The sequence below is a fragment of the Ixodes scapularis genome, unplaced genomic scaffold (assembly GCF_016920785.2).
Source record: "Ixodes scapularis isolate PalLabHiFi unplaced genomic scaffold, ASM1692078v2 PGA_scaffold1__304_contigs__length_218370807, whole genome shotgun sequence".
In the NCBI taxonomy this organism is placed as follows: Eukaryota; Metazoa; Arthropoda; class Arachnida; order Ixodida; family Ixodidae; genus Ixodes; species Ixodes scapularis.
This window is the reverse complement of record NW_024609846.1, coordinates 24675701-24697373: the sequence shown is the minus strand read 5'-3', so window position 1 is coordinate 24697373 and position 21673 is coordinate 24675701. Positions and strand designations below refer to the sequence as shown.

General features: G+C 47.8%; 1 protein-coding gene, 1 long non-coding RNA gene and 1 other non-coding gene across 4 annotated transcripts in view; 1 reads left to right on the top strand and 2 right to left on the bottom strand.

Moving 5' to 3' along the window:
* Nucleotides 1-14790, bottom strand: part of LOC8041412 (caspase-3) — a 40084-nt gene extending 25294 nt beyond the window's left edge. Inside the window, exons 1-2 of one of the 2 annotated variants that reach the window (XM_029970321.4) lie at nucleotides 14552-14790; nucleotides 4036-4240 (exon numbers count right to left, since the gene is read on the bottom strand). In XM_029970321.4, coding sequence (XP_029826181.2) covers nucleotides 4036-4240; nucleotides 14552-14689 — 343 coding nt within the window. In that variant the 5' untranslated portion in view covers nucleotides 14690-14790. The remainder of the gene's footprint in view (nucleotides 1-4035; nucleotides 4241-14551) is intronic. The other variant, XM_029970322.4, reaches the window with a different exon arrangement.
* On the top strand, nucleotides 1303-2888 carry LOC120845979. Its single transcript, XR_005716938.1, has 2 exons — nucleotides 1303-1393; nucleotides 2741-2888. It is a non-coding gene; the product is annotated as an uncharacterized LOC120845979 (long non-coding RNA).
* A 4251-nt stretch (nucleotides 14791-19041) lies between the features above and the next one.
* Trnam-cau lies at nucleotides 19042-19114 on the bottom strand. Its single transcript has one exon. It is a non-coding gene; the product is annotated as a tRNA-Met (tRNA).
* Nucleotides 19115-21673: the final 2559 nt, after the last annotated feature.

Below are 21673 nucleotides of genomic sequence, written 5' to 3'. Positions count from 1 at the left end.
CCATAAGAGTGTGTATCGGTCCCATAGGAGTGTGTACCGGTCCCATAGGAATGCCTATTGGGCCTATAGAAATTTCGATCGGTCCAATAGGCATTCCTATTGGTCCCATAGAAACTTAGACCGGTCCCATAAGGACTTTATCGGACGGTTAGGAATCTTCATCAGTTAAACCAAAAGTTTTGTTGGCCAAATAGGAATGCTTCCTTGACTAGTGGAAACCTCGAATCATTCAATAGGAATGTACCAATTATGCATGTCTATATTTGAGCAATAGGAATAAATTAGACATATGTCTCTCAGAATAGTCCGTGTCAGAAATACACCAGCCCATTTGATGCATGTGTTATGTAACCTGAGCTGTGTGGTGCAAATATCTATTCCAAATGCAAAAAAATGTGTCCACTTTAGAACAGTATGCATACAACTACATCAGTCAAGTTAATTATGCGACAATGTTACGCTTTTTTTTTCCTCAATATTTTCGAATGGCAAAAATGGTTTAAGCCCAGGTTACATAACACACCATCATTGTAAATCAATGAGTTATAAAAATTCATATAGTTTTGTAGCTTGAAATAATGCTAGAATAAGAGACTCACACACAGTCATGCACAATTTAGAGGAAAATAGCACAATGAAATGCTTTCTTTTCTGAATAAATTTTAGGGCAATATTCTAAATAAAACTTGGGACCCTGGTGCGTCAAAATAATTTACTAATAAAATACTGTAAGGAAAGTGTAAATAAAAGTAATCTCCACGAAAAATAAAGAAAATATCTTGATGGGTTGAAACAAAGAAATCTATTTCCTACTCCATTTCACCCAAAACAAATGGCAAGTCGGTACTTGTCATAATTTACACATTTATTTCATGTGCTTATAACAATAGTTGTACTCACCCTCTTTTATTCCTAAGTTTGTAAAGACATTTTTGTGGCACCCTCCATCGCGATTCGGACAGTTTCGGTTTCGATTTTGTAAGGAGCTCATATTGTTGAAAAACAGCACGGCTGGGACAAGGACAAAAAGACGAAGAGAACACAGGACAGCGCCTGTCCTGTGTTCTCTTCGTCTCTTTGTCCTCGTCCCGGTCGCGCTGTCTCTCAACATGAATTCTCACCAAATTGCCCAGTTATCTATTCCCATCGAGCTCGTGCTAGTTACAGCACCCCATCGCTAGCGACACCACACTTTTTTTTTTCCCCCCGACATTGTTATGTCGTGCGTCGGGTGTGTTTCTGTCAGGGGACGAAAATGCTTTTAGACATGGAAATGTGCTCATTTATTCAAGTTTATTACCTATCTGTGAAGTCTCCTCTTATGTTGATTATGGTCAAGAAGAGCTTGGAAGACCCACGACGCGACAGTCTAGCGAGCACCTCAACACACTTGGTAAGCATGCTTTTGGTCTTTGTTTGCATTGTAGACGCGTGGAAGTTTGAACATTAGGGAGTTTCAGAACGACGTCCGCGGTATTGATGTCGCTGGCCTGTAATAAGGCGGAGCCTCCGGGGCAATAACGGGGGCGCGCGTTAACCCACCCGCTGCGCTGCGCTTTACGGCGCTTCGCGGCGACAGTCTGAGGCGGCTCATTACAAAAAATGTGAACCCACATGTGTGTGTGTATTGGCCCACACGTAAACGCCGCTTCGCGGCGCCCAACTATTCGCTAAAGTATCATTCGGTGAACCGCCCCCTCAGGAGGCTCCGCCTTATTACAGGCCAGCGACATCAACACCGACGTCCGCAACCTCGAATAAATAACGTCGTCGTTAGTGCGTATGCGCAGACCCAAAACGAGCATTGGGGCTTGGTCTTTGGGGCCCGTTATTTCTCGGAAATAGCGCGGATACCGAAAATAGCGGCGCCCACGACATTCCGTTGATCGCGTCTTCGACGCCCGCCGCCCGCTTGGGACTGCGTGAGTCGCACTTGGCGACCGCGGTTGGTATAGTCATAGCGTACAGAAAATGTCACATACCGTTGGATTCAGAGCTCAAAGCTATCAAAGCGCGTGCACTTGCGATCGCGGCAGAAGTGTAAATATGCCGGGGTTATGGATCGTCGTGGCCTCGGAAGTACAACAGAGCTGCTTGACAGTGACAGAAACATGCTGCATTGAGTATAACACAACTATAAAAATGTTATTCCAGACGATAAGCTTGTTTAATTTTAAAGATATAACATTCTAACTTCAAAATAAAAGCTATCGCAACATCTTGGTGGCGCTTTAAGTGTGAGATGCTTGCGTTTTCGGTCCCCGGCAGAGAAACGCTTTTGCCGTCCGTAACGCGAGATAAATTAGCGCCCGTTATTCTAAAGCTCCCTATTTTCTCGGCTCACTTTTGCTTGTTAAGCTATTTTTTTAACTAGTTGTGCTTGTTTACCTGTTCTTATGTTTGGAACTGCGCGTCGCATAGAGAAAAGTTGACCCTCATTCCGGGTGTGGTCCGAGAAAGTGTAGCTTATGTCAACAGAGCACACTTACTAAATTCCTTAATGCTACCTTCAATGCGTTTCTTTAGAATATGTCTTACTGGTCTAGCAGAGGACTGAAGTGGTCCCACTATAAATTGGAAATCCAGCCTCTTAATTTTATTTTCTTCGGTCTGAAATTTAAAAATGCTCGAGTCATCTATCGAATGGCTTTAGCCTTAATCACTTTCTGTGGTGACATCATCCTCCACCTTTGCCACGCCGCCGATTAACTCTTTTTGTTTGTTCTGCTGCTCATTTCAGGATTTCAAGCAAGAAGTATGCCATTACGCTCTGGCACCTTCAAGACTCAGTTTGTGACAGTGTTCAGCGTCAAGATGCCTTCATAACAGGAGCAAGTGTACCTCAAGACCCTTTTTTGCATAATAAAATGTATAAAGGCACCACCATACCCTGTGTGCTCATGCAGATGGCCTATATGCCAATGCACAAATAGGCCCATACACCAATAGGCCCATACACCAATAGGCCCAAACGCCTATAGGCCCAAACGCCTATAGGCCCATACGCCTATAGGCCCATACGCCTATAGGCCCATACGCCTATAGGCCCATACGCCTATAGGCCCATACGCCTATAGGCCCATACGCCTATAGGCCCATACGCCCATAGGTGTCAATAAACCGATAGGCTATGGGAATTCTCTATGGGAATTTTTGCTAGGGTGGCCATTAGCAACCGTCAAATGCGCTTTGAATAATTTCATTCGCGCATCGCATAGGGATTCATGCCCGTTTGGCGCACTTCCGGCAATCGGTGTGACATTCTTCCCACAAGTGCTCGACTTTTGTTTTCTTAAAACGGTTTGCATGTGCGAATGTGCCTATATGATTGGCAGTATAACTATATGCGCATAGGCGATGTTGAATATTCGTGGAATGCAAACGGGTGGGGACTTTACTTCGTGCAGTGCTGCGGGGCAGTACAGATAAGAGACGAGAAGTGTGTTCAAGTGGAGCTTTTCAATGGAGTTTTCGAGTTGTACCTCGCATACTCAGGCGTATTAAAAAAAACAGTAATTGGCAAAAAGTTATATTTTGTCTATGGACGCACAAAACAAACGAACTTCCTGATCAACAACACTAATGTAAAGGGGCAAGCTCGATGTATGCATACTTATTGCTTGCTACAGCTTGTTGATTCGTACACGAGCAAGATCCCCGAGCTTCGCAGCGTCGAGATTCCTAGCACTGGCTCGTCCACCATACCTCCAAACGCTAACAGAAAGGCTGAAGTACAAAAATACAACAAGCATGCGTTAAGACAAGCCATACCTTTCGGGCTTGTGCTAAAGTTTTGAGGTCTGGCCATTTAGGTTAGTTTAGAGATCACAAATGACGCTCTCGGGACGAGAAAACATGAGATAACGGCCGTTTATGGTCCACGCTCTGCGTATAATCTCCTGTCGACGTGTCGATCGAAAACGAAACCATGTCACTCTCCTCCCTGGCCAACTAGCTCCCAGAGTGCAACATGCGCCATGTTGCATGAAGGGATTTATGAAAGTAGTCTATTTAACATGCGAGAAAAGACTGTACCGTTGCGAACAGCAGCACCGAGAATGGCCTCGCCGTGGCTTTGCAGAGGCCCTTCTCTGCGCTGTGGAGCCTGCCCAGTCAGAACCTCAAAGGCTTTCATCATGCCGGTTTCTTTGAGTGCCTCCAGAGTTCGCTCGTAAGCAAGGGGGCCTCGCTTCGGCAGTCTCTGCAGGAGCCGGAACGTCCGCTCGTCCTCCGAGTTTTCCTGCATGGCGTCAGAATGTGGAGATAATGCGAGCCAGACTGGACAAATGACGAGTGTGAGGGACAAAATGATTGTCACATTGCTGCAAGCCAAGCCAGCTGAGCTTCATGCCTAGCCTAACCTAATTTAGCCTAACCTATGTGGAGATTCCTGTGGTCTCTCTACCCCAATGGCTGTGATAACGGCCGCGGATCGGAACGCTCGGCCTCCTTCGCCGTAGCTCCGACCCGTTTGTGAAGCGGAGGGTCCCCTGGGTCCTGTCTTGGAGTATCCTCCTCTTACTCTCTCAGAGGGGACCTCTTGCCATTCCCCCTCTCGGATGCGGATGACTGCTGACAGGCAAGGAGGTTTCACCTCTTGTTTCCCCGCTTTCGGGAAAGGGACTCGTCCGGTGACCGCGAAAGAAATAAAATGTGTATCAGCGGCTTCTCCGATCCTTCCTTGATCTTGGCCCTCCCTACCCGCGTCCGGCAGGTAGGGACCTTTTCTTACCTTGCCGGCGCGGGGGGGGGGGGGGGGGGGGGGGGGGGTGAGGGGGCATTTTGGATGGGGACATTGTAGTTCTTTTTGAAGAGTGTTCTAATAAATGCTCTTGGATTCTGTCCTTCCTCTGGTACGTGTGTTTTCTCTTCCACTATATTCGAGAGTGTGAGACACGGTAGTCAATCACTGGCACCGACGGAGGTGTCTATCGAACTGACCCATGGTAATGTAGCCCTAAACGTTGTCTATATTGCCACGGAGATGTGGAAACTGCGCTACTAGGTTTGACGTCTCCCTTGAGGTTGCCGCCGCTGTTAAGATAACCCTTTAGTTATTCTATCAATACCTCTGCTAGTAGCCAATAGCAAATCCCACACCTAACATAACCTAGCCTAGCCTAGTCTAGTCTAGCTTAACCAAACCTAACATAACCAAACCTATTGCAACTCAACCTAACCTAAACAAACCTAGCCTAACCTATTATAACCTAACCTATCCTGAGCCAGCTAGATACCAGGGCAACAACTGGTCATTTAGTTAGGACCTAGAAGTAAGTGCGCAGGGAAAACTGGAAGGTAATAAACCATGTTGAATTAACCTGAGACTGGGGTAGAGAAGAAGCATCAAAACGTAGAAGGGACAGAAAATAGACAGGACGACGTCTCAAAAATTTTCCGTCCGTTCTACGTTTTGATGCTTCTTCTCTACCCCAGTCTCAGGTTAATTCAACAGGTTAATATTGACCAGCTCGCCTGTACCCTTACGATTTTTTCTAAGGTAACAAAGGGCGGCATATATTTGGTCTAGCAGTGATTCGACATGCCAATGGTGGGCTGAAAACAATAAACACTTGTCCTGAATGTGTCCATCCATGGCTGACAAACACTCCAGTGCAAAGCATGCACGGTCAACGAAGGAAAGATTTATTTATTTATTTATTCAAAATACCCCTAAAGGCCCTCTGTATGAGGGTATTACATGGCGGGGGAGAGGGGGGGGGGGGGCAAGAAAATATATAGTACACAGGTATACACAAATTATACAAAAGACAATATAAAAACAAGGAATAAAAAAGAACATTATAGTATTAGTATAACTACGCACAGGCTCTTGAAAGTTAGACATATCTAGTTCAGTTGCAATGCGAGCCGGTAGGTTGTTCCAGTCGATTATGGTCCGTGGTATGAATGATTGTGCGCAACTAGATGAGTGGCATGTGGTGCGCGCTACTTTGAATGAATGATCGCGACGTGGAAAAATAATGGGTGGTGTTTTAAAAAGATTGTCGTGAAGCATGGTGATAGAGCTTGTGAAATAATCACAAACGGGCATGTTTACGGCGGCGTGATAGGTTATGCAACTCAGCTTGATTTTTTAATGCGGTGACACTGGAAAATGGAGAGTAGTCAGAGAAAATGAAACGCCCAGCACGGTTTTGCAGCGACTCAATGTTACTTATAATGTAGGCTTGATCAGGATCTGATATGGCAGAAGCATATTTAATTTTGGGGCGGATTAGAGTGATATAAGCAAGTTTACGTAAGTGAGCGGGTGCTTGTTTAAGATTGTGCTTTATGAATCCAAGGGAACGGTTAGCAGAAGCAAGGGTGACATCAATGTGGTAGTGCCAGGACAAATCAGACTGAAAGTGGACACCAAGGTACTTATAGGTAGAAGTGAGTTCAACAGTATTGTTATTCAGAAGGTAAGAAGTTGGAGTCTGAGAGGAGCATTTGGTAAACGACATATGTTTTGTTTTGTTGTGGTCGACGGTCATTAGCCCCGAAGAACACCACGTGGTTAACTGGTCCAGGTCTGAATGGAGAGCTTGGCGATCGGTGTTAGGAGAGATGTTACAATAGATGACACAGTCCTCAGCAAAAAGGCGGACATGAGATGAAACGCAAGTGGGTAGGTCATTAATGTATATGAGAAAAAGTAATGGACCCAGCACGCTACCCTGGGGAACTCCAGATGTCACTTGGGCAAAAGAGGAGTTAGAGTTGTTAAGGGAAGTGAACTGAAGTCTATTTGAGAGAAAGTCTTTTATCCATGAGAGGACATTAGAATGAATGTTGAGCTGTGCAAGTTTTAGTAGAAGCCTGTGATGAGAAACGCAGTCAAAAGCCTTCGAGAATTCGAGACCAATCCTGGAATTTAGTAGGTGTCTCTTTTCAAAATGAGTAGAAAGGTAACGTCATCCGGACATGGGTGACCTTGTAACCCTGTGGAACTAGTCTGGTTGGAGGAGGCAACGCCACTGAAGTCCAGGGTTTGGACACAAAAATATGTCTTGACAATCTTTTCTGATATGACCACATTGTTAAAGATGCATTAAAGGCCGCTGTACAAACGGGACATTCTGCAGGGAAGAACCTTCTCTCCCGAAGCTGGAGACGGGGAGGGAAAGGGCCAGCGTTGGGTGGAAAGGGCGTCTAGAGAATGGGATTAGCCTCGGGGCGAGCCATCCTCTCGAGAGTGAGTAGGGACGGAACAAAGTTGCCGTGGGGGTTCCGGCTACCAGGTGGAAGATAAGCTTGTCAAACGGCGACCTCGGATGCGAGGACGGGCACGTCAGAGAATTTGAAAATAGCTGCTTGATTAGCCGGAGGACCCAGTGCGGTCAACTGGCTCCAGAAGGTGACTCGGATGAAGAAAACTCGTTTTGCTCCAAAACTCTAAAAGCATTCTGGAACGTGAACTGTTGCCACAAATAAAAATAACACATACATGAAAAACTACGAAGGCACCTAAGCTTTCTCCTATGATGTGAGAATGCGTGAGCATTACAGGCAGAGTTATGTTGGCGCAACTTGCAATAAAGAAAGAAAAAAGAAAAGTTATGTTGGCGCAACTAAGCGCAACGAATAGCGCGCTAGTTTCACGATCAAGAGGGCCTAGCTTCGAAATCGGGCAGGGGATGGTTTTTTTCTCGTGTTCTTTTTCTATTTCGTTTATTTTTTTTGTTCGGTCACGTGACAATAAAGATCACATGAACAAAATTTTTTTTGGCCACGTCACCAGAGATTTTTTTTTCTTATTTCTCCTTTTCTTCTGTCTTTTTTTCCCCTTTTTTTTTGGTTTACGCTCCCTTTTGCAAAACTCTTTGCACCTATTTCGTGTTACTTTGGCGTCAGCCAAATCATTTTATTTATGGCAGGGAATTCTGCCGTACGTACCTTATGTTACTATTACCAACCCTGGCTTGCAATACGCATAGAGAATTTCGTCCGGCAACCAGTTTGGGAATGACGAGGCCAAATTTGTGATATAATTTATTTGAGGTCTAAGCATAATTTCGGCCTCGTTATCCCTTGGTCTCTATGATTGGCTTTTCAAGTATCTTTTGGGAAGGCAGACGACTGGTACTTTTAGAGTGCACGTGTGTCGACCAGAGTGAACATTCGTGAAGCGCCTCCAGTGTGATTTTGGCCGTAAATAACTGGACGCCCCGGGCAAACCCACTCAATGTAGAAAAGTATCTACCTTTCTGGTTTCATAGAGAGCTATGAAAGGGACGAATCCCAGCCGAGTCAAACTACCGGCTTGCAAACGCAATCGTGTTGACAATAGCTCCAAGGAGTTTGTATGACTCTCTCTGGCGGTGTGCAGAGGATAAAGGCACGGAGGTAATATATGCTTTCACCTAGTCACCTCGCAAACGGTTGGGTATTGGCTGCAGAGATCCATTTCGCTTTGTTTTATCACCGGGATTATAGCTTGATTTCTGTGTTCCTAATTTCACAGACAGAACGAAATCGCTTTTCTCGTGTGGCGTCACGGCGGTGAGACAGAAATCAATCAGTCTACCGGAATTCGACGCTTGTGCTCGTTTTATAGCGCTTCTAAAAACCGTGCGCTCACGGCTGTGCAACGTCAACAATGCATAAACTGTAGTTGCCTGTACTCGTATTGCATCGTAAGGGAACGACTATGACTGGGTAAACAAGAATAGGAAGAATGGGTGCGTGTGATTTGTTGAAGTTCGAATCAACAAATCAAGCTTCAACGAATGCGATAGTATTGCATTCACTCAACCAGCTATATGAGCTTTCAGACGGTATATACCTTCCAAGTATGCGATTCGTGTTCTGCCAGTGGTACCTCAGCTAAATTAAAAAGCAAAATCCACGTTAAAAAAAAAAAAAAAAAGTTTACAGTGACTTCAGTTGCTCCCGCGCCGAATCACGTTTCACGTAAGCATAATCTTGGGGTCGATGCACGACGAGGGGTCTTCAATCATAAAAATAGTTTGAATGCGATTATTGGCAACGCTAAAAATTTGAAAGCCAAGCAGTGAAGACAACGGTGTTCTTATAAATATTATATACATTTTATTTTACACTGTTTGAATACGCTGCCGTCGTTATGTTCTTGAATTATTGGCTAGCTTGTGGCGGACAGGGAAGTCTTGCAGGACCATATGACAGGACTTACACTAAACCTGCCGCGCTTCGAAAAATGTTAGTCCAATGCATACAAGGTTGTTCAAGGCGGACGGAGCGTTGCGCAACCGGCAAAGCGCATTCAGTCGCTGCCCGCGGCGTTTTTCTTTTTCTTTTTTCTTTTTTTTTCTTGAGCAGCGAAATAATTTTTGGTCAAGCAGCAGGCCCCCTCTTCGGTGGGTTAGGCCGGATTAACCGGAGGCATCTCCTAATCCATTCTCCGTGTTGTCCCCTCGGGGGAGGGCGGTAAACAGGTGGGGGAGGGCGGTGAAGGAAGGAAAGGAGGGCAGGAGAGGAGGAAACGTAAAAAAAGCGGAAAGCGCGAACTGTACGGCGGCCTTTAAGGAGGCTTTTGAGTGTGTCTTTTCAGAACTTTGACTGGATCTATGTGCATGCTTCAAGGATTCCAGAAATTTGTGGGTGGCCAACCTGGCTAGAAAAAATGCCCTCAAGGAAAGACCTCATATGGGAGAAACAAAAAAAAACAAAAAATTGGAAAGGATTAGCAGAGCGTAGTGAGATGCTTGGTCCGTACCAAAAGCCTATAAGCCGATTGAAATGGACAACCTTTTGAGGCAGCATTAAGCAAGTTCAGCACGTCGGGGAGACATCCGTCGTGACAGGTGTGAGAATCGGCCCGCCATCACCGTGAAAGGACGCGGGAACAGGTTTTTTTCTTGGCGTGTTTGCGTTTGCACGTGTGCCCCGGTGTGTGGGTGAACTGGCGACGCTCGTGCGAGCTGGGGCAGGGGACGTTTTCGAGAAGAGAAGAAGACGAGGACAGCACGTGGTGTAACCTTTTAGGAGACATTCGAAAATGAGCTTCGCTTGTAAATAGACGTGTTTTTTTTCTTCCCCCTATCCGCGGAGTCCTGTCGTTCACTCTTCCGTCAGCGACCATCAGCTGCCTCCGTCGTCGGGTCCCGGCGCAATCTCGAAAAAAGAACATCTTAACTGGCGCAGTCGACAGGATTGCGTCAGCGGACCCCGGCGGCGTGATCTTCACAACGGAATCGGCGGACAGCGACTTGACGCGGCACTGGTGGAGCCTTCTAAAGAGAAGACTGGACCGCCGAGCTACTTCGTGGTGACAGAGCTACCTCGGACCAGATGCCGTCCCACTCCAGCGAGGAACGCCCGAGTCTACAGCTCGGACATCATTTTCGTGCCTGACTATTCTGAGCAGCGGCCTCCGTCTGTGATCCAGCGGCAGTCGTTGACCTTACGGTAAGGTGATTCTTCGACGTGTGCCAGCCATGGATACAGACAGTGCAGAGCGGCGAATGCCGGTTCTAACGCCCGAGCAGAATAGGGGTCAGAATAGGAATGTTGACGGGCCAGGTGAATCGTCACCTTCGAGTGGATTAGGGGCAAACTCGCAGACACAAGGGGAGGGGAACGGAGGATTCCGATCAGACAACTTAATTGAAAAGGAGATAGAACTAGTGAGGGAGAAAGAACGGCTGTTACGCCTCGAGCTGGAACTAGAACATCTACGCTCAGAAAACCGAAGGCGAGCCAGTGGAGGCGGCATGGAGTTCAACCTCCGAGATGAAGTTTTTCGCTTCTCGAGATTGATGAAGGGAGTGCTGACTCCCATGCCGTCGTCCGACATATTAGTGCCGAGCTGGTTTGATGGCGTAGAAAACGTCTTCGAGACATATGAAGTCCCTGAGCGGCTCAGAGGATATCTTGTACGACCTTATTTCACAAGCATGCGTGCACTAGTGAATAGGGTGAACACGGGTGAGAGAAGTGGGTATGGTGCGGTCAAAGTACGGGTCTTGTTAGAGCTCGGAGTGTCGCGAGCTGAGGTCTCGAGGCCCTCTATTGAAACCACCGCTTCTCTCAAGGAAAAACACGAGAACCCAAGGCAGGGCATTATACCTGAATATTATCGGGTGAAGTGTTTTAAATGCAAGGAATTGGGGCACCTTTCCCGCGAATGTCCCCGGACGAAGACACCAGACGAAGAACTTCTGTTTCAAAAGCAAAAAGTAGACGCCAAGAAAGTCAAAGTGGAGGAAGATTGCAGCCGTGAGCCCGACAAGGTGACGACCGTGGTGGGCAAGACCGGTGGTAACAACTTGGACCACCAAGGTCAGAAGAGGTGGGACCCATCGATCCGCGAGGCGCCTCAGATTCTGTTACAGGCCGACGACACGGGGCGGTCGTCGAAGAACAATCGCGGCTGCGTGTCTGTGCAGGCGGACGTTGACGGCAGAAATGAGCTGAACGTCTCGCGTGCCTGGAGGACGTCCCAGCGAGCCGAGGATGACCACGACGAGCAGGTGAACGTCGACGACGAAAGGCCGTGCACTTGGCCTGGGCGGCAGGCGTCCCGACAATCTGAGGACGACCCATGTGTGAACTTCGACAACGTCGAGGCCGGTCCCGACATCTTACCTGGGTTGCACAAGTTCTGGCAAGCCAATGACGACCAAGTTGAGAACATGGGCGTCGGTTGCACGGAAGAACGTAGAGTATCTCCTGGGAGGTGGGCGTTCCGGCAAGCCGAGGACGACGACGGCGAGAACGTGGACGACGGCGAAGGACAGAGCTTATCGCCTCGGCGGACGGCGTTTCGGCGACCCGAGGACGACGATGGCGAGAACGTGGATGACGACGGAGGACCGAGCTTATTGCCTGGGCGGCAGGCGTTTCTTCGAGCGGAGGATGATCACGACGAGAACGTGAACGTCGTCGACGAGAAAGAACCGAATATCTTGCTTTGGCGGCAGACGTTCTGGCAAGCTGATAGTGACCCCGGCAGGGAAGTGGGTGTCGACAAGAAGTCGGACATCTTGTTAGGGTGGCTAACGTCACAGCCGGCCGGTGAAGATGTCAGGGAAAGCGGGGACAGCGACGAGGACACCGTCTTTGAGATGAATATGTCCCAGAATATAGCTAGGGGCGCCCATGAAGACTCGACCACCTGCCAGCCGGCCACGTATGAGAGAGCTGGGAGTGCAGAAGACGTCGACAACGGCGACCGCCTGCGAGGCCCCTTTCTGATTCGTAACTCAAGACAGAGTATAAACTGTCGTCGCTCTTGAGCGGAGAAATTCCGGTACCAGCTACACACCGTCCGATTCAAGCCCCGCCGAAATCTGGGTGGCTTGAATAACCTGTCGACAAAGAGGCCTAGGCTAGGAGGCTAGATGCTGCGCTAGTCTAGGCGCGAGATTTGTCACTGCTTTGGAGCCTTGGCGGGCACAGTAAGAATCACTTTACTGGCGTGTGATTTGCATTTTGGTGTAAATTTTTTTTTGATTGTTTGGATTCTGACGGGTTGAGTCACAAACTCTGTGTAAGGTGTGTCTGATATGCGTACGCATTTGAGTTTAGTTGTTATATATTATTTTTGACATTTTGGGTCTAAAAAATATACTTAGTCGGGAAGTGTGAGAATCGGCCCGCCATCACCGTGAAAGGACGCGGGAACAGGTTTTTTTCTTGGCGTGTTTACGTTTGCACGTGTGCCCCGGTGTGTGGGTGAACTGGCGACGCTCGTGCGAGCTGGGGCAGGGGACGTTTTCGAGAAGAGAAGAAGACGAGGACAGCACGTGGTGTAACCTTTTAGGAGACATTCGAAAATGAGCTTCGCTTGTAAATAGACGTGTTTTTTTTCTTCCCCCTATCCGCAGAGTCCTGTCGTTCACTCTTCCGTCAGCGACCATCAGCTGCCTCCGTCGTCGGGTCCCGGTGCAATCTCGAAAAAAGAACATCTTTACTACAGGCTCTTGGGAGGAACCAGACACCTGAAGACTGTGTTTCTTGCCTTTGGAAGTTTCACACTAAGCACTCTTGTATCGCCGAAGCAGAAGATGCACACCAACAACCTCTGGGTTTTCTAAGATTGGAGCGAGGCAATGTCTTAAAGAAAAAGAAAAGCAGGACCAAAAGCCACTTTTGTGCATCCTGAATGAAAGAGACCAGCAGGTCTCCAACAAATCGCCTGGGAAGGAAACTTGTGCGTAAAGAAAGAACTAATGCAGTTTGTTTTTGTTTTGCTTTTCAGGCCTTTCTCTAGAATCGAGTAAAGTTAATCTGGGGCAAGTATTATACCCTAGAAATTCTTTGAAACCGTCCTCTAAGCTCGTTTCTGGCAGCAGACAATTATGCCTTATTCAGCGAGACTGAAAAATTTACTGACTATGAATGGGCACTTGACTCTGGTACACCTTGCGTGAACTATAGTAGTCACTAGTTTATCTGTCATCAGATTATCACCATTGCTGGACACGACACCGCGGGCCTCCAAAGTATGGGCTCAGGAGAGCGGCACCACCTTTCTGAGGTGGTGCTGCTCTCCTGAGCAAATAAAGGTTATTATAATTATTGGCTGTGGATAGGGTTCCGTACAGACGGAACGATAGTCAGCAGTAGAGTTCTCTCCATCGTCCTGCGACGTTTCGTAGACAATGTATATGCTCTTTACAGTGATAGTTCTAAGAAAAAAAAAAACATGTTGTAAATATCGCCATATATTTAACAAACAAAAAAAAGTATGCCTATCACCCTTCGGGTTTGATCCTGGGTCTGCTGCGAATGAAGGGGCCAAGTTACCACGGAGCTATGCCACAGCTTTGGCAATCAGTCTTCACAATTTGTCTTATATACATTGTTTTTTTTTTTTAAATGCGTAATTAACTCTTGAAGCTGCCAAAAGCTAGAGCGCAATTCCAGCTGTTTGTTTTTACAGCAGTCTAGCCTCCCCCCCTCCTTCTCTTTCTCGCTCTCTCTCTGCTGGGCCCTCAAGACGGAACCAACGAGACTCCACAGGGGGCTTGCTCTTGTTCCGCCTGGACGGAACTCTACTGTGCCACTGCCTGCTATCGTTCTCTCCGAACAGAACTCTGCTGCGTCTGGTATTGTTCTGTCAGGAAGGAAGTCTAGACACTCCGATAATTATTATTACTATCTGCGCACCTGAAGTTCAGCAGAAGTGACTGTGCACGCCTACACTTCTGGAACCAATGCATGCCGGCTCTGAAAATCGTTTCCAACGTCTTTGTTTTTGTCCTGCCTGTCTGTGCACGTAGCCATTTGGCTGCGTGTTTTGCTCTTGCTTTCAGGCTTTGCACGACAGTATGTGGGGAGCCTCCAAGTAAAATCTGACAGGAAATTTGTAGAAATGGGAGGAAATTAGCAAACTTCGTTGACCAACAGGGGCGACATCAACAACGTAAAGGCTTGTCGACGCAATAGCTTGACCCAGATGTCATCCGAGACAACTGCAATTGGAATGCTGCGAGAGTGACACTAGAGCGCATAGAGACTACGATCAAGACAAGGATCTATCCCGCAAAACATGATGATTATTTCGTGTCTTGGCACGTCGAGTCACCGGCGGTTAAAAGAGAAATCCTAAACTTCTTACCAGTATGTCTTCGACCATGGGGATTGTAAGAACCCTTTTGTTCACTAACCGCGGAGCGAGGACATTGAAGTCGATTATGGGCACAAGACGAGCGATTATGTCAGGGTCCTTCAGCTTTCTCTTGTGTTCTGGGTCCATTTCGGACACTAAATGAACGCAGCAAAACTTGACGCCCTGCAATGAGTAGCGATCGTTCAAAGCGAGTTGCTCTTGCTTACGCAACTATAACAATCAGTGTTGCCAACTCAACAATTGAAAACCCGCAGTCGGAATCCCGAAAACCGCTAAAAAACCGCTAAATTCAAAACACAGCGTAAAACGATTTTTTATACTTTTTTTCCTTTTTGCTTTAATTCTTGACAGAGTTATAATAACAGTAAAGATCATATCAATGCCATCTGAAAGGAAGCTTTCCTTTTGTTTTGACTAGAAATCTGTCGCGCCACGCCACAGTTCACCCAGGTCACTGATCTCTACCCAGGTCACCATACGAACATGGCAAGGGAACACTCCGTGCGGGAACTATAGGGGGCGCTTTGAAAAACGCGCGTAGCGCCGCTAGCGGAGGAGCTGGCGTTCGACAGTGAGGCGCGTTCAGCAGCCTGCGGCGCCTTTTCGCATGCGAAGCTGTGGCGGCGGAAGCGCGCACGGACGAAACTTTTGCTTTTTGAGCCGATACGTTGAGGGTGACGTTGCATGAGTGCTGGGGCAGACCTAAGAAGGGCATCTAGCTGTTCTCCACTTCTTATATATGGAGTTTGAGTCGTTATTAGGGGTGATTTCTCTAGTTGCGGCCGAAAAAGGGGTTAGAGCAATTTTACGAAAAGCAAGACGGCCGCCACCATAATTGCTCTGAGTGGGAAATTTGTTTGGCTCGTCGCTGTAAACGGAACTGCTGAAACGATGATATTTGGAGGCGAGTGAGATGTTCACTAAGTTTGTGCACTAAGTGTGCCAAGTTTCAGTAAGACAGCACGTGTGGAAGTTATGTTTCTAACGAATAAAGAAATAAAGCTGTACATCCCGTACAATATTGGACCCAAAATGTTGTGTTATAACCGGGCTGTGCGAAGTTCAGATTTGGGCACACAGGTGCTTGGACTTGACAGTAACATGATACGGCACTTATTATACCAAAAATAGGTGGCATAGGGAAACCAGGTGGAAATTTGGTTTGGGCGGTGTAACCCAGTGGTAACCGGTTTTGACCATGAAAGGGCTGTCAAGAGCCTACCACTCGTCGTGTGAGGCGGAGACTTTACAGGTAGGAAGGGACTGGTGGACTGTACTTCCGATTGAAACAACTTTATGAAAGGTGGTTCTAAAGCCGAGAAAACAAAGTTGTCGGCCAACACACGGTTTAGCCGCCAAAGGCTTTTGCGGTCAGCTGTTGTGTAATAACCTGTTGCGCGAGGTGCTGACTTTGAGCACACAGGTACTTTGTCATGACCGTAACTTGACACAACACTTATTATACCAAAAAGAGGTGGGATAGTGAAACCAAGTGGAAATTTAGTTTGGGCGGCGTAACTAAATGGGAACCAGTTTTGACCGTCAAAGGCTGTCAAGATAATACCACTCATCGTGGGAGGTGCACACTTTACAGGTATAGAAAGGGACAAGTGGGCGATACTTCCAGTTCGAACAACTTTGTGATAGGTGGCTCTAAAGCCGAGAAAAAAATCGTTGTCTACAGAACTCGGGGTGTCAGTGTTTCCACATTCAAAAGGAGGCTGATCAAAAAAGAAAGCACACCACATAAACTTCCATACTCAATCGTCGATTCTCCAGTGATTCCGAGTTTCATTGTAGTTTTCCTTAGAATCATATTTGTCACTTTTTTTTTTTTTTTTTACCGTTCGAATCTTTCTACATGAAGTACAGATTGCGTGCCATACTTGTCCAGAAATATCATCGACACGTACGATGGGCACGAAACTCCTTTGGAGGGCATTCCTCCAACGAAATTGGCACTGCATACCCGCGAGTCTGGGATGGCATTTCAGTTCGTCCCATCGGCGCTAACACATATAGACGTCACTGGTACGAAAACAAACGCAGAGCGTAAAGCGGCAGTGTAGAATATGTCAGCCGTGCCGACACAGTGGCAGATATGATCGGAAGACTGAATTTCTCGCGTAGTACGGCACGGGTCCATCGTTGTCGCTGTCCCACAAAACATCAGCGAGGTGAAAAACTGTGAAACGTCCCCACGAGATACGACGCATAACTATTGAAGTACTTAACGACGCAGCACCGGCAGCACTTCATGCTGTGAACCCAGCGCAACAGCACCGCTTCGACTTCAATGCGTACCAACGTACGTGGCGTGGTTTCGGTTTCGTTTTCTCTGGGGTTCTCAATGCCTACCTTCGGTAATGGCCGCGCGGCGGCGCGCCAGTCGCGTCGCACGGAGTTCATTCCCACTGGAAGCGGATCCGCGTTCGCAAAGCGGTTGCGGACGCGGTTGTATAAAGATCCAGTGCAATTGCACGCGTACTTGATGTCATCGAGTGCGCGTGCAATTGTACTCGATCTTTATATAACCGCGCTCGCAACCGCTTTGCGAACGCGGATCCGCTTCCAGTGTGAATGAGCGGTAAGACCCATTCAACTCGTAGAGTCGTCTGCTACCAGAGGAGAAAGGTGCAGCGGCCGAAACATGCTTCTTCGTTGCAGCGTGCGCGACCAAATCCACACTCTTCGCAGATAGTTCTGTTTCGAAATAGCGACACCTGGCTCGTCTGCTATCACCAGGAACCTCTAGTCGTTTCTAAACTTTTGAGCGTACTCGACTTAATGTTTTGATGACGTCACAGGCGTTACTCTCACAAACCAGAACATTACTGAGAGTAAGCGAAGACGACTGTGGCTTATTATCATGGAGAATAGAAGGGTAGGAGAGGGCATGACGTCAGCCGCGTAGCCTCCGCAAGCCATGCTCCCTTGACACCTCGCCTCTTTCGCATTTTCCTCCTTACTCTCACCACACCACGTGACCGTAGCTAGCCTTCGTCTAGCTATGGTGTACTAGAATACACCACAACCTAGCCTTCGATCTCATAAAACCTACCGGACGGAGCGCGCGCAAGCCTGCAAGGATCCTCCTACAATCAACCATCCATCTCGCACGTGACATGTCACGCGCACCAATCGCCAGGCAGATCTGCGGTCACGCTGGGCACAAAATCGTTTAAACTTTTTATGACTAGGCTTCACCAATATTGCAACGTGCCCCCTCCTAGTACTTCTAACCTCCTTGCTTATTATCCTTATCATTATGGATATTAAAGGTGCATAGTTGACAGTAAATCGATATAACTTCTATATCGCTAAAAAACCGCCAAGGTTACATAAAACCGGCTAAAAATCCCGCCGCCCGCAAAACAATAATTTATCCCGCCAAACAAAACCAAAACCGCTAAGCTTAGCGGGAAAACCGCTAAATTGGCAACACTGATAACAATGTGTGTCCCATAGACAGATGCTTTTAAGTTCGGTGTTGGGGTGGTTAGTTGTGCCACCTGCTAGGTGTGTTAGGAACGAGTGTAATAATATTTTGTGTGCTCGATTTTGCCCACAATCCCGTCCTTCGTCCCAAAATGAACAACAACAATTTGGTCAGCAAGATAATCGGTCAGTTTTTATCGTCAGTTAAGTCGTTCAGCCGCTCAGCCCCAGGGCAGTCCGAAAGAGCAAAGTGGCCCAACACCACGCTGACCATAAATGAGGGGTCGCACTTGTATGAAACCTATACACGGCTCTGAATGAAACCCTATGATGAAACCTTCCTTTCCTGCTTTAGTGTTGTTTGAGTGCGTCATAGTTTAGCACTTCTGGCCATAACTCTAAGCTTCTGGCTGACCATTTTCTCTACCTCCTCGTACGCCACAATGATTTGAAATGAAACAAAATTGCTGTAGAAAAAATCGTTAGGGTGCAGGCGAGCTGGTGAATATTAACCATGTTGAATTAACCTGAGACTGGGGTAGAGAAGAAACATCAAAACGTAGAAGAGACAGAAAATACACAGGACGCCTCCTGTCTATCTTCTGTCTCTTCTACGTTTTGATGTCCTGTCTATTTTCTGTCTCTTCTACGTTTTGATGTTTCTTCTCTACCCCAGTCTCAGGTTAATTCAACATGGTTAAAATTGGTGTGCTTATGTTTATACAGCCGGAAATTAGTTCGCCTCAACAACCAGTACAACCGCTAGCCTTTTAACGCGCATCACGCAATAGTGATACACGACCGCACGCCGGTACGATGCTGATCCAGATCTACGCAAACGGGCAAGGGTAGGGATTGAACCACACTGACTTGCGTTGCGAGACTGGCATCTGTGCGGAAATATTTTCTGCTGCCGGGTTAAAGTTTAGAAAGAGAAAGAAAAAAAATAAGGATGTCGTTGGCCGCGCAATTAGTGCAGATATTGATTTTCTTTTACTCGGTCATTTTTTGACAACAAACTGCAAAAATGTGACACCGCCTGCCCCGGGTGAGGATCGAACTCACGACCTTCAGATTATGAGACTGACGCGCTGCCTACTGCGCTACCGAGGCGGTTGGAAGGCCCCGAGTTTGAAGATTAATTTAAAAGCACATAGTTTGTTAAATGCTTGACAGATTTTTTTTGGGCTCTGTAGTACAGGATGTCACAAATAGCGAGTTCGTTTCACACGCACCGGCACCGTTCGAGTTCTCTCCCAGAATGCATCGCACTCACAGAGTGTTGCACGGAAAACTGGACTCAAACGAACTCGCCAAATGCACCGAATGCAGAAGACTGATGCTGCCGCCATCTATGTTGTAGAAAAGGTACCGACTTCAAACCGAAACTAGCGCCTTTCTGTTCGGAATGATGCGTGGGAATGCGAGAATGCGGTCGGCTACCAACGTTTATCTACAAACGCTGGTCGCTGCAACCTGTAGTTTATAGTTGCGATGACTTCAAGCAGCTAGGCTGCCGTAGAGATAATTACAGACGGCGTAAATTTCCGCAACCAGCTGTCTACAAAGCAGCTGGTTGCGATCTTTCAATTCTTATAACCGTTTACACTGAAGAAAACTGATGATGCTGCCCGAGCAGAAGCTTGATCCGTTTCAGCATGGTATTATGCGTGAACCACTGAAAGGGTACGGCTTAAAACTAGCCTGTTGGAATATCCAGCAAAACTGGGACTTTCGATTTGGATCGTCATTATAGGTGGATTAGATATTAGCCTTGGCGTGGGCGTCGAGAACGAGAGCTTTCTCGAACAAAATACGACGGGGCAAGTTAGCTGACGTAAGTAAATGTTAAACATGATGATGTTGCCCAATCCTCGGGTAAAGTCTCCATCTTTAGCTTTCTCTGATGCTTATTGGGCAGTCAGAGGTTTCTGCTGGGGGAGTTTTTTCGACAAATGTTGAATTTTTCACCCGCACACGGATGGTGATAGACATCTCGGGGGACGCTGTTGCGTTTGTTCTAAGCATTTCTTTACACACTGGTATATTTCAGCGTTTGTACGGCAACAGAGCGATTTAAAACCTGCAAACAAATCACGGGTTGCCATTTACTTCCTTCGTGAAATAGCAGACGCTCACCAATTCAAGCTCGCGTTTCATTTCGTTGCCCGCGGTACGCGATTTCTATCAGAAAATCTACTTTTTTTCCCGTTCGGTTCCGCGACACATCGTAGCAGACGAACCCTTGTCGTCTGCTCCCGCTCCTCGCCGGCTCGACCGGAGCGAGGCATGACGGGATTGCATTTTGGCGCACTCCCGATTTTCTCGGTGCAGCGAGTGCATGCACGCGTGGGGTTTTCAGCGCTGAAACGTACTCGGAGAGTGCAACCACTCGTGGAGTGCCAGCCGAAACGAACCCCTTCCACGCTGCGAGTGGGCACGCGTGGGCACGAGTGCCGTGAAACGAACTCGCTAAAAGTAAAATTTACACGCTAAAACGCTAAAACGGATAGCAAAAATCAAAAACTTGACGGATCTTATAGCAACTTTCCTCGAAAATGTCTTTGACTGGTCACATTGTTGTGCTAAAATTTCAAGTTGGAACTCCGAGCCATACCTCGGCAAACCTCACTCATGGGGGCCCTCACTCACCCCACTCACCCTCATCCTCACAGGTGAGGTGAGGGTGAGTGAGGGTCGGTGAAGGGTGTGAGGGCCGTGAGGGCCGTGAGGGCCATGAGGGTGGTGAGGGCGGTAAGGGGTATGGGGGCCATGAGTGCGTGAGGGGCGTGAGGGCGGTGAGTGGCGTGAGGGCCATGAGCGCGTGAGTGGTGTGAGGGCGGTGAGTGCGTGAGGGGTGTGAGGGTCATGAGTGCGTGAGGGCAGTGAGTGGCATGAGAGCCGTGAGGGCGATGAGTGCAGGAGGTGGTGTGAGGGCCATGAGTGCGTGAGGGCGGTGAGTGCGTGAGGCCCCCTTCAGATCGAGCATCTCTCTCAGCAATTTTGGTGTTAATGACCGGTTGTTCTCTAGCTTTCCCTAAACCGACACGAATTGCTGAGATCGGGTCCGACTCGAAATAAGCAAGCAACTCGGAGCAATTCGAATACGTTTGAAGAGGCTGCATCCAATCAGGGACGCAAATTTTTCACGTGATACCTCGTGCCGGTGATGATGACACCGAAAGACTTGGTTCTGGTTTGAAATCTATCGTTTTTTGGAAGTAAACTGTTTCAGAAAGGTGCATCAGTATTCTTAACGAGATTTAAATGCATAAAAACACGTTTTTAACGCGTAATTGTGTCTAAATAGTGCAAGAAAAATAAATTTTTATGATGACAATGGCAAATTGCAGCAATTGGTTGCTGCGTGTGTTCGCGGGCGGCCCGTGTTGCTGGTGTTGCGACGTAAAGTTTCTGGGCGAAATTGCCCCATCTGAAGCTGGCCTGAGTGGCGTGAGGGCCATCAGTGCGTCAGGGGCGTGAGGGGTGTGAGGGCCGTGAGGGCGGTGAGCGGCGTGAGGGCGGTGAGTGGCGTGAGGGCCGTGAGGGCGGTGAGGGCCGTGAGAGCGGTGAGTGGCGTGAGGGCTATGAGTGCGTGAGGGCCGTGAGTTTCGTGAGGGTCATGAGTTTCGTGAGGGGCGTGAGGGCCGTGAGGGCGGTGAGGGGCGTGAG